Here is a 13,544-nt window from a genome sequence, read left to right on the forward strand (position 1 = left end):
TCTGTCTAGAAAGATATTTACACAGCTTATTTAAATTTAGAAGGAGTGGCAAACTCTCAGTACAAAAAGACGGAGCTCCCGGAGATGCCACACACAATTTCATACAAACCCAGCCCCTTTCATGCCAAAGTTTTCCACATCACTGTACTGTGGAAAATTCTCAAGAGAGCTATATCACTGAAGCCAAAATGTTATGACATATGTTTAGTAACCTAAAACTCAGTGGTATTTAAACGGTACTATAAGCCCTCAAACCACCCAGTCATGAAATCCACAAAGAAAAATGTATTCTGTGGCTAATTCAGAAAACAAAGTACCTAATCAAACTGAAAAACTAACAAAAATAAATGCAAGAAAAAGATAAGTCTAGGAATAAAAGCATTCATGCACACTCTCCATGAATACAACCTCTGTCTTTTTCTTCTTCACTATCAAAGCTTTCCCGTCCATCATGTCGTGGACTAGAAGGAGAGCTGTAACTTTCAGATGATGTTTCTCCACACGTATCATGACCAGATCCAGCATCCAAATTCAGATCTAAAAATACAAGTTGTCAGTTTTATTTTTGATCTCAGTGTATGGAAGTGAGGTTTTCTCACATTTCACATTAGTTGAGATTTTTGTCTGCTCCTACTTAATTGCATCTGCCCCTGTATTCCTATCATTTCCACTCCCAGCACTCAGGACCGGTCTCATCCCTAAATTTGTGATGAGTGAATCTTTGGTGTTAAAGAAGGTGATCCTGAAAAGTGATATTTATGCAAAGCAGAGAAAAGAATGATGATCCTGAATGATTCCTGTGATGTTTATACCAGGCTGTACTACAACACTGATTTCTTCTGAACAGTAGTGAACCAGCATTTCCACTGGCAGAGCTGCAGCACAGGCAGAAAACTAACTCAGCAGGACACGGCAAAACAATGCACCACTTCACAACTCATTCTCCCAGAACAGGCTTTAGCCAAACTCTATCAACAAATCCTGTTTAAAGAAAAACAGGTGAACTGAAAAAGTGGTAAATTGTTCTCAAAATTCTGAATGAATCATGGGACACTCATTTACTGGAAACCTGCTTTCAGAGTGGGTAGCTACTATGGTTTGGCTTTCAAGTTCCGCCTCTTCAGAGGGGAAAAAGAATGACAAATTCACCCTCTCAGGATCTATGACAGACACTAGCTGGAAACCTCAGCCCGCAAAACCTTGGTTAGCAAAACTTCAGGACAAAAATTAGAACACTACTCCTCCTCCTACTACTACTAATATTAATAATTTATAAATAATTTTTTCCCATTTTTTTATTGCTACTGAAAGTTTAACATGTTGGGATGGCTCATCAGAAAGTTGCCTTAATGCTTCAATTCTTGAAATAATTTCCTGGATTAAAGCCATAATTGCTTCAATTATTTTAACAAGTATTTTGAACATCTAATATAACCTTAACTATAGCTTTCCAAAATTGTTCTCGTTTTGCTAAGTTTGTGAACAGTGAGTTCTTAAACTTTTAGTCAAATGCTGTTTGTAGAAGGCAAAACACCTGCCCATAAAGCAAGTAAATAATTCCGAACAGGATCCAGCTGGAACTCTCCAAGGTAAGGAGTGAGAAGAAAGAATGAAAGCTTAATCAAGATTGTATCACAAGTGGGAGTAACAGAAAGACAAGACACTTCTAAGAGTGTCTTGTGTTCTCTCAACACTTAGGCCAATTAGGTGGTGTAGAAAAAGGCAAACTCTTTCTCAGCCTTCTTCACGAGAACTACATATAGGAGAGGCAAGGTCACAATTGATATTAGGAATTTAGAAAACATCATGGGTAGCAAAGACCTTCAGAAATTTGTAATAAAGCTCGGAGACCCAGTTTACTAGAGGAACACAACTATAATTTTGCCTTACAACTGACTGATGTACACAAGTCTTGGCTACACTCCATTTAAGATTACCCTAATCTGAAAACCCTGCTAGGGCAGCACACACAGTTCTGTGTTCTGCTCAGTGGTCACTTGGTTTAAACACTACAGTTCATCAATGGTTCACACCACAGGTTTTATACAGGTTTCTTGTGAACCATTACACAACAGATGAAGAAACAATTAGCTGCAAAGAGCACACTAATGGCAAGATGCTCCATATCCAAACACTCAGACAGCTATATTTCATATGGAAGTAGCCCAACAGTAGCTGCTTCTGCAATTATTCCACCCCATAAGCCAACCTATGCAGACTTCACTAGTATTTTACCACCTATGCACAAAGAGACACACCCCAAGCAACTGGATACACAAAACTGAGTCTAGTGCATTCTATACAGCAAGTCAAAGCACAAAGTAGACTGCCAATATACTGACTTGCACCAGAACATTTTTCAGACTTGTACTTTCCCCTTTACAGAAGACCTCAAATAAATCAGCTACAAGTTCTGTTTCCTACTAAAAGGTTTGGAAAAAGCACCTTACCTTTTGTTGTCCCAGTACGGATGTGCTGTGATGCTGCAACTCGAACTCCATTGCTCCTGTTAGTCAACCTGCAGTCAGTTTTCTTTGCTTTCTCCCTGTGTAAATAATTTCATGGTTTTTTGCAAATGCATGAGCACAAATAACCAACCATGAACGAACATGGAATGACACTGGAAACAAAGGCAGTGACTCCAGGCCAGAAAAGTATATTTAACAGATAAAACAACAAATTTAAATAATGAACAATTAAATAGAGGTTGCTGATGCAATATACCAGGAACTAAGCTGCAAGCAGCATTACTAAACACTACGAATGAAGATCTATATAAGAAAAGACACCAAAAAGGAAATGGTGCAGCAGACAACAAGGTCACTTTTGTAAGCTGATGTGCAATGCAGCCCTACACGAGTCCAGTGTAATAGCATCTGGAAACTTGGAAGTAGACAGAGTAATAGGTAAAGCTGGAAGTGCTTTCACTTCTCACAGTGCAGAGTTGTGTAGCCTGCAGGAAGTTCTGAAGCCCTCTGATGTGCAAATTATCTTCAATAAGATGTTTCAGCCAGTTACCACCCCTTTCATAATGTTAAAGGTTGCCATCAACCTTTTGATTTTCAGTATATTCTGGACAGCTTTACACCTTTTAAGTTTCAAATAAATTCAAATTAAAAAAAAGGGAAAAAGGTAATTTAGTATTGGTTAAGATTATACTTCCACTCCTTCATCTTCTTGTTAAATGCCAAGTGATATTTTAAGAAATGAACGCATTCACTTAATTTCTATTTTTCAAGTTACTTCTTTATAGAATATAAAATAAGGATTTTTATGTAGCCTAGCGTCACACTATGCTAGCTCTTGTGCCACCACAGCAAATAAAAGCACTTAATTGACTGCAGACTCTGTTTATCAGAGTGAATGTCTTACACTTCATTTCTGGATTACTGGTTACATTGGAAACTTACTTTTCCAGCTGTGGCTTTCCTTTCTTCTTGCTTACTGTCGACAGACTTCGTTTTTCCACTGTGTGCTAGACAGAAAATACAAAGACACCAGTCAAACAACAGAACTGGTAATGGAAGCCAAGTAAACATTCCTTCTAGACTGACAGGTCCACAAGTCCAAGAGCAGTGTGCTCACAGGTGCTATAACCACCCAAACAACCACTTGTTCCGTGCATCTGAGCCTGTAAAATAATGCGTCATGTCTTGTGTTTACACGAGAATCAGCAAAACACTCAGCAAATTACTACTTGCATATATGCCAGAGATATCAATCAAATTATTGTTTGCATGCTGTTCTTCCTCCAGAGGATAAAAACAAATGTGTTTCATCACATACCTGCTAAAAAGGCTGATCACCTTAAGAAGCTACAAAATTTGTTGATATAAATGGAATTATTTGATAGTTGGGAGTGGGAAGTACATGTGACAAATTATTTCTACATAGTGACAAGCAGGTACATACCCTTAAACTGGAGGTTTAAGCTGCTAAACTAAACTCTAGAATACAACATACAAGCACATAAGAAAAAACATACGACCGACAGTTTTTAAAGTATGCTATTACTAACTATAATTAATAACTCATATTTGGCAAGGAAGTAATATTTATGAAAACTCTGAAATAATCTCTGTCCAAATCACTGTATCTGGACTTCCTTTAAATAGCTTTCTCTCTGCTTTAGTAAATTAACCTTTTTCTTGCTTCAAGCTTGCAGTATTTCAAGCTTTGATGCAGTCTATCATTTCATGTTTAGAAGCCAACCTCAATTCATTACCCTGCTTTATGAAATAAGGAAAGTGTTTTTGTTTGGCTTGCTATTCCACACATAACAATCAATAGCCAAATTCCAAACATAAATAAGAGTAATATCAAGCAATTCTAACATTCTGGGTTTTTAATATATAAGCAGTGAGCAAGCTTCCTTCCCCAAATTTCAGTAGTAGAAAATTTTATTCATAAATAATTATTCTGCTTACCTATATTCACAATGAGATTGAGCACTGAAGAGACACAAATCTCAGACAAAGTGTATATGCATCCATCTATTAACTTTTTTCAAAGATTATTACTTAAATAAGGCAAGTAAGATAGAAAGAACATGTTTAACCTGTTGTACCTACTGTAGCAGTAATACAGTCTAGCTACTAAGACAGTTTCTAGTTTGTTCCTTGCAATAACAGAAATTGCCCAGGCATTCTGGAATCCTCTCTGATGACAATGCTACAGTAACAGGGAAGTACCTGATCAGAAATAAACATTAGAACTTTCCGATTACTTACATTCTGCTGGGAAATTTTATTTAGAAATTCATAAACAAAATATTCAGCTTTATGAGACAATGGTAAGGAATTATGAAGGGTTTTCTAATCAAGGTACGTCAACAACTTCAACACTTATTTTGTACCATTTTAGGAGCACTTTTCATCTTTTAAAGCCAAATCTCAGCATGTGTAGTGGACAGTCTTCTCAGGTGTCTCAAAATATAGTTTTAAAGAATGAAGACCAACACACCTGGTCAAGTAGGTTAGTACAGTGTTCTGGGTGCTGCTGGACAATACAGCTTTTCCTTCTCCAGTCCATTACCCCATTCTGCTCTGAGTGCTGTATGTTAAGGCTATCCAGTGAAGAACATTTTGCACTGCTAGTGCTGCTGAAAAGAAAAAAAAAAAGCCCTCAAAGTTATGCTGATCTGAACAAACCTGCAGGCTTTTCTTACCAACATACATGTTTCGCATCATGTTGGGTAATTTTGTTTTCAGAAAACCATTGGAATTTTCAAGAGATTTTAAAAGATGTAAATTACAGCAATTCTTGTGCTCTAAAGTTATGATCTGACCATAGCTGGAGTTTCTTCCTCATCTACTATAATTTGATGCAAAATTCAGAACAACAGAACTTGTAGAAAACAGTAATTGAGGGAAGAGTTTCTTTGGCTATTTCTACACACAAAAACTTTGCCATTTTCATACCAGACATGTGGAGATTTTCCAGATAGAAATGCATTCTGAATTAATTTTCTTTCTTCCTTATCATTAATGACAAAACTGGAATTACTTTGTAATCCATTTCAGCATTCATTAGATATTTAAAGAAAGGAGCACACAGTCACTACAGATCATACTGCTGTGTTTGTTTCAATTTCGAAAGAGTCATCTTGCTTTGCATTTTTACCTTCAGGAATGCTAGTTTAAAGTAGTGCTGGGAGAGGGGAGTTGCACTTGGCATTTACTTTGGACTTTATAGAGATTTCCACTGAAGCTTTGCTCTACAGCAGCCAGTCAGAAGCAATATTTAACTAGGTCTGAGACCACTGGTCAACAAAAGCTGCTGGAAAATAGTCAGGGCTCTGACAGAACCAGTAGGGCACAAGGACCTATAACCTTTTCATATCTTATACAAAATCATGCCTTACTGCTGGCTGGATGCAAAAGAAAAAGAAAAAAGAGTTAACACTTTTAAATTCTTATCTAAATACTTATGTTGGTAATTGAAAGCGCCTTTTAATTCAGCTGTTGGCAAGCTGCATCATGAAGGTTACGGCAATATGAAATGTTACTCAGTCGCCATGATGGCAGAAATCCAGCTCACTTGAAAGCACAAAACATGCTGAAGTTCCAGTAGCTACTTATCAAATACTTCTGTGAGTAAGGGCTCAAACTATTTAAAAGATACACAATAAAATATTTTTAAAAATTAAGAAAATGGTAAGAACCCAAGAAGGTCCCAAAAGACAGACGTAAGCCCCTGATGGCAAAGACAGAAGCAAGGTCACTTTAGAAACTTCTGCCAAGTGGAGGTAAATTATTTCACTGCCAAATTTGCAGTAATTTCATGGAAACTGTAGTATTACTAAAGTTTTTGTTTTGTATGTGTGATCTCATTCCTACCAGTAAAATTTTTGACTCTTCAAGAGTAAGGCTGCAATACTGAATGAAAACAAGAGGTAGACAGATGCTCAGTGTACCAATGCTTTTCAGATGAACTGCTTGTGACTCTGAACAGCTTTATGCATATTTAAAGTAGAAAAGTTTCATTCAGTGCCATTTCTTTACAACCCATAAACAACAGGCACAGATTTCAAGGAGACAGACACATAAACCAAACAGGGAAGGACTAACAGACCTCTAGCAGTCAAGGAGTAAACACATTTCCCCTCTTGGATAAACAGAAAATAATAGTTAGCTAAAGGAACTTCTTTCTTAGAACTTTGTGGAAATGTCTGTCCCACTCTTTCCTACCTGAAAGATAGTTCCTAAACTACAGTCAGCTTTACTGTAATTCATTATATAATGAATAAAAAAAGACAATTTCTTTATTAATAACTATAAGCTACTAAATTTGGATCCTGCTCTGATGACTTTATAGTAGGCTGTAGATCTACCAGGGTAATCACAGATTTTGTCAAGATGACACTTTCTTCTTGAGGAAATATAAATTGAAAGTAGACAGTTAAAAGCCAAAACAGACACAAACCACTAAGTTGTCTTATGGTGAGTTCACAAGAATTTTGTCTGTTAAAGATCTGTGGACCTTAACCAACAATGTTCTGTGCTATATTTATATTCTAATTACTGGAATTACAGGTAAATTTTCATCACAAGATAAATACCTTTTACAGATAAATCAACACTGAACAAAATTGCATATCACAATAAATTCTGTATCCATTTCTTTCCTTTAATTTAGTTGAATTAGTGCACAATTATGTGCAAACATATCTGAAGTTTTAAATCAAAATACATTAATGAGTGAATTCACATTAGGTACTTCAGGGATCTGAAGGCATACATAAACTACTTTAATATGGTTAGGAACTGCTTCCACTTAAAATGGACACAAACCAGCAAGATGTACATGCATTTGCCAGCAAGCAAACAAAAAGCTCCTCTTTGAGGTTACTTAACCTTCAAATCAATAGCACTGAAAATTTTCAGTATAAGGATGGGGACACGTGACATAGGAAAAATACATGCCATACAGATTGATGCTTCTCATAAACAAAAATCAAAACATCAATTCAAATAGTGAAAATTCACAAAATTTGGGAAAGAAGAACTATCCAAGTGACCTAGACCTACAGATTTAGAAATAGGGTCTTCTGAACTATTTTTCTAACAGAGATTAAGTTAGGAGCAACCTCCCAAACAATAAAAATATGACCAGAACACCCCACCGCAAACAAACAAAAGCTCCACAAACAAGCTTTCACTAGGAGGACACATACTCTCAAAGCACTAACAAATTTAAGTTCAGACATGTAACATGGTCACATTACATCCTAGTACCTACTTGGCAACAGGACTTTTTCCATTATGTTTCTTGTGAACTGCTGTGTGTTGCATTACATCTGGAAAAAAAAAAAAAAGCGTAACTTCAACAGCAATTCCATTTCATCTTTTAAATCAATCCAGTAAATTCATCATTCCATCATTACCAGGCACATACCAGAAGGCATCTTCATTAAACAGGTCAGGCTTAATTTACAGTGCTGAAATTAGCAGGTGTTGCATAGAAGACAAATCAGTTTGTACAGATGATATAAACAAGATTCTTTACCTTCCATTCCACAGAAGAATGAAACAGAGAGGAACTATGACAATATTAATGTTTGCTCACCTCTATATTTAATTCTAAGCACTGAATGCATGACTGAGTATCACCCAGTATGAAAGAACAGAGAGAGAAGAAAGGAATGAATCAGAAAAAACACATTCTGTAATTTCTTCTGGATTACTGAAATTAATCTCAAAACTATGTCACACATTCTGACTAGCAAATGAAGACAAGTCCTACACTAAAGTACTGCATTCTGAACCTGAAAATTCACTATGCAAGTAAAGCTTTACAAATTCTATGTGACAAAAAGAGGCACTGCCTGAAGGCCAGGTGGGGCTCCAAGTAACCTGGTATAGTGGCAGGATGGTTTGGAACCTTAAGGTTGCTTACAACCCAAACCATTCTAAGCGTCTATGAAGAAAAACTAAGAACTTTAGAGACACAGTCTGCCCTTTTCTTTAAGGCAACTGTTAAATTTTAACGAAAGCAACTTCCCTTAATTCCAGCTATTGATGATCTTACTATTCTTGCTACTTATGATTTTGCCTGAACTCCTCTCAATCCTACATGTAAATTCAAATTATGGTTTAAAAATTTGAGAAAAAAAAAATCATGATTTTTAAACTTCTGGTTAACACTTCACTAAAATGGCACAAAAGGTGCAGTTTCACCAGGTGAAGAGATTTCTGTATTTTTAAGAACAGTATATAAAAGACTATTTGAGCAAATATATTGTAAATTTACTTGGTCTGTTCTGAACTGTTAGGAATATGGCAATGACTATTTTCATAAGAAAAAGCTGTTCAAACTGCATATGTAGATTACTGAATCCACAGAGTTCAACAGCAAACTTCTTATGAGTTATTAATGTGAAAGAACATAAGAGTGCTCTCATTACTTGAAAGCCAACATAAGTGTTCAGTGGTCCATGTTCACCATCAGTCCCCTTCCCTTTCCCATCCTTTCCACCTACCAGGAGCTTGTACTTGTTTCCTTCCTAAACAATGCAAAACTGGCTTGCTGTTCCTTTCAGAATGAAACTACTGACCAGCCATCAGGCTTGCTGCTTCCACGTGTGAACTGTTCTTGAGGCATTTGAAAAACTGTGATCAACACTCACTACAGTCCCAAACTTAGTAACAGTCCAGAGTATCAAAGCAGCATCAATTAAGAATAAGAAGAGGAAAACTTGAACATCCTTTCTGTGTAAAACTAGAAGCTAAACAAATTTGGCATATTTAATGTAAAACAGTCTGCAACCCTTGAAATACTGCACTTAACTCTAAACCCTGGTAACTGAAGAATAAATAGGTAAAGTCATGGAAGTCTATATAAATAATCTTGGCTCAAGTAAATTGTGAAGTATATATTCCTGGTTGTTCAACACAGCTGTGAACTTCTGCCTTCGAGCTGTCTATGAATGCTGCCACTTATTTAGTTATAGAACAACCTCTTAAGGAAACTGCTGAAAGTACACAAAAAATCTTCATTTGCATAGCAGATTTCATTCAATTTTTGTACCACTTTATATCAATGAAGAAATCAGTCAAGTGCATGATTTCCAGAACTGAGTGTGGTAAAATATCTCAAAGAACCACCTTTGAGTACACAACTACCTTCCTCCTGACTTGAAGCTTCTGAACTGTCCTCCTTGAAGTGTTCTGCTGTCTTAACCGTCTTCAAAGAGGGTTGTAAGTTACCTGCAGAGAATAAAGTTCACGTAGTAACTTTATAGATCTTGAACAACCAGACAGTTCCTGAATGTTTGCTCTAAACTGGAAGCTAGGGAAATGGAAGACTGAAATTACTGGTTTGCTTGTGGCAGCAATTTGAACATTGTCCCCTTCAAAGCAGGCCATCTCCAAGAGTAAAGGCTCTTTTAATAGATCCTTTTATTTTGAAGAAAATAGTGTTGAAAATAATTTTTATGCTATGGCACAATTTCAAAAAGTTGTGATTGTGATAATCATTAGAGATATTCCTACTATGCTGCACTTTAGATTTTTCTTTATAATCATTTTGTGTTACAGCAGGAAATGGGAGGAGAGCAATGACAGTAGTACTCTTCTGCAACAAATTACACTCCTCCCCTGTCAAATCATTCATCTGCCAAAAGAGACCGAATTTGGGCTCAAGTCTTCTAGTGCCCTTAGCACAGTCTTCAAACACCACTTTCGCCTTTTAATGCCAGACAGGATGAAAAATAAGTAGGAATAATATTAACGGTTTTGTTGCAAAAATACCACTTCCACATTCTGGAAAAGGACTTAGTTTGTTTAAGAATCCAACTCTAAGAGTCTACTCTTCCCCTCTCAAAAGTTCCAAGTTAGTGCAGGTAAAAAGCATCCAAAAGCTATTGCTTAGGAGCTTGAAACATTGATATGAAGATCCTTCTGAATATCATCTGCATGGAAGATACTAAATTCCCAGAGATCATGCTCTCGTGTTGGGATCAAATATCTATCTACTCCAACTTGAAAAATTGTCTCAACAACTGAATTTATAAACCAGGAGGGAGCTAATTTATTTCCTCCTTAATGGAACCATAGCGGCATAATCAAGCCTACTGAATATTTAGTGTGAGATCCCAACTATCATTTAAGGTATAAAGACCTTTCACCAAACATAAAATTTACTTCCACATAGGTTTTACTAAATAACTTTGTACTTCTGTGAAATGATATTTTTATCCCTGACTCTATATACCAACTGAAGACCAATTTAAGCCACAAATGCTTTGTCAATTAATCCTGCATGCTCCATTTGAGAACCAGATGAGATTATTCTTAAATATATACTTCCTTTCCCAACGCTGTCACCACACGCAAAACGTGCCACTATGACTAACTTGCAGTAACAAGTAGCAGGATTGCAGGAATCCCTAACATGAAATATAGAAAAACACAGAAACTAACAACAAAACCCCCTCATGGGCAACAACGGGTGATTTTGGCAACCAGGGGGTGTGAGTACTTTTGTCTTAGTACAGCCTGCACCGCAGGAAATGGGACTGCTGGACAAGTCATCCAGTCCCCCTTTCTCTAAAGAAACACAACTATGCTTAAATTTATCACACTAATTCTCTTCACCAAACGTTTTCTTAGTATTTAACTCAATGTCAGGGCCTGAATCCCGCCAATGAGCTTTGCAACTCTTCCCTGCTCTCCCAAGGGCTTCACCTGCCCACAGTGAAGATCCAATCTGGTACACTGCAGTTTCGCAATTTGGGGTGTGACTGCTGGGAAAAGGACTGGGAGATGCCTCACCCAGGGCCTCCATCCTTTGTCTTGAGAGCTGCATTTGAGCTCAGGCCCTTGCCTGGGGTGCAGTGCCAGCACACCTGTGCCTGGACATGAATCTTGCTGATCCTGTTCTTAACCCTGACCTAATGACTCGTTTTTCTGCCTTGACCTCAGACCTGCCTCACTACTCTGGACTTGTCTGGTAATCACCAGGTTCTTGCCTGCCCCTGGTCCTAATCTTTCTCGTAAGAGGTTAAGCCTAGCGTTTTCTGTCTCATCCATCAGAGAGAACAGATCATCCTCTTTACATTGGGACTCTTCGGTATTTGAAGACTTAAATCATCTTCCATTTGAGTCTTTCCTTCTCTCTGCTAAACAATTAAGTTCTTCATCCTGTCTGTCATACATTATACAACTGCGAAATCCTTGTGAACTTTTATGTACTCAATTATTTATTATTATAAAAATCACCTCACATTTAAGATCACTTTGTAATCTGTAAGACCTCTGACAGAATTGACATTTGTCTAGTCTCCTTCTGATCTACCCACCCTGCAGATCATTTTAGTGCCCAGTCAACTCTGTCTTGATGGAACTTGGCACTGGTTCTTTTTTGAAACCATTTCAAACTACCGCCATGTACAACAACGCACTTGCAAGTCCTTCCCAACCAGACGCAGTCTATGGTCTAAAATATGCATCCCTGTCCAGTGTGCCCATCATTAACATGAATCCTTCTGGACTTTGGAAACTCTTTCCTCCCCACGCAGTCTTTCAGTAGAACAGAGGCGTCCATTTTTACAGCAGTAAATTCCAGCCAGCTCCACAATCACCCTGATTGTTATTAGCTTAACATTTTCAAAAAACTGCCATGTACTGATGTAATGTACAAAGTGACCTACAGCTTCCACCCTAACCACAGTGCTTCCCTCTCATCATGGAAAGAATCACACACATCATTTCAAACTAAAGTCAGCTGTCGTTCCTGGTTTTTTCCAAACGAGCATGAGTGGTTTGTTTGGAACCTCCAATCTATTAAATTCCTTACTAAGATCTTTGGCAACTTCTGAGGCAGTGGCCTCACAGCCAGTGCCTCAACTGTCATGGTGTGTAACATGCACTGAAAGAAGAAAAGATTCAGTGGAAATAAAGATCACATCCTAAGGCATCCATATAGAGAAGCCAAGTTTTGGTCCCACAAACAACTGTAATACACCAAAGAAATCTCTGCAATGCAAATGCTGGAACACAATTCTGTATGTTTTGAAATTAGGGACATCCCATCATTTATGTACTCAAAATAAATCTTAGTTTAAATAGCAAGACAGATGTTTCATCTACAAAAGAAAACAAACAAAAAGCAGATGTGATTTTTTGGGTCAGTTCAAACTTTTTGTTCCAAAATTTAAGGTTTTGTTAAAGGAAGAAATGCCAAACAGTTGAACATACTCAATTCACAATAGCCTATTTGAAGAGCATGATGGTACAGGAAGGAAGAGGAAAGAAAGGAGAAAAGGGAAAAGGCTGATGCTACATAGCATGTTCCCACTGTCAAAAGTATGAGTATCTGCTCAAGAAACTATTCATTGACCAAGAGTTCAAATACAACCAGTGGAATACAACACACAAAAACAGAATTATAAAGCTGTACTTAGGCACAGCAGCAAGATTAGCTTTTTATAGACTTTTCATTATATAAAACAATATTTGGATATTTCTTACTGTGAGTGTGCAAAGATTCTGATGAAATTGATTGGAAGAAGTTGTATACTCTCTGATTCTGGAGAAAAGCTTGCGATGTATTTGAAAATAGCTGCCTGAAATTTAAGTGACAGTTTGTTAAACTAAGTAACAGAATCATAGGGAGAACACAAAAATTTACTACAGTACCATTTAAAAGCAAAATAGGCAGTTTTTAAGAAGTTCAAACCCTTCAAATTGCACATTGAGCATAAACAACATTAAAAGCTACTTTTGAGCTTTGCTGTTAAGTGCTAGGGTAAGCTTGGAGTACAGTCAATATAACGTAAATTGGTACAACGATATTTTTGAATTTAAAAAGTAGGTGCTTTTGAGTCATCCCAATTCAAACATTTTAGCCCCTTGTAACATTTTATTAAAGAGGAGTTTGGACTGAGTCCAAAAGCACTAGATTCTATACTTTTTTTTTTTTTTTTTAACTGAGAACACATTTATTTTCCCAAAACAATGCATCTCTTTCTTAAATACATTTGTATGGTTAAATACAAAGTTGAATTCACCTATAAGGTCACTATATGAATTTCATATTCATAT

At 36.9% G+C, this 13,544-nt stretch overlaps 1 protein-coding gene across 5 annotated transcripts in view; it reads right to left on the bottom strand.

Annotated features, from left to right (window-relative positions):
- The window catches only part of ZCCHC2 (zinc finger CCHC-type containing 2), a gene marked incomplete at its 5' end in the record, with an annotated part of 42,314 nt that overhangs the window by 4,369 nt on the left and 24,401 nt on the right, over positions 1–13,544 (bottom strand). Inside the window, 7 exons of one of the 5 annotated variants that reach the window (XM_083854918.1) lie at positions 409–537; positions 2,451–2,545; positions 3,411–3,475; positions 4,963–5,098; positions 7,741–7,798; positions 9,624–9,707; positions 12,972–13,066. In XM_083854918.1, coding sequence (XP_083711044.1) covers positions 409–537; positions 2,451–2,545; positions 3,411–3,475; positions 4,963–5,098; positions 7,741–7,798; positions 9,624–9,707; positions 12,972–13,066 — 662 coding nt within the window. Of the gene's footprint in view, positions 1–408; positions 538–2,450; positions 2,546–3,410; positions 3,476–4,962; positions 5,102–7,740; positions 7,799–9,605; positions 9,708–12,971; positions 13,067–13,544 lie in introns of all 5 variants that reach the window. The other 4 variants (XM_083854917.1, XM_083854916.1, XM_083854920.1 and 1 more) reach the window with 4 other exon arrangements.

The sequence above is a fragment of the Zosterops lateralis genome (assembly GCF_965231275.1).
Source record: "Zosterops lateralis genome assembly, chromosome: 1".
Lineage (NCBI taxonomy): Eukaryota > Metazoa > Chordata > Aves > Passeriformes > Zosteropidae > Zosterops > Zosterops lateralis.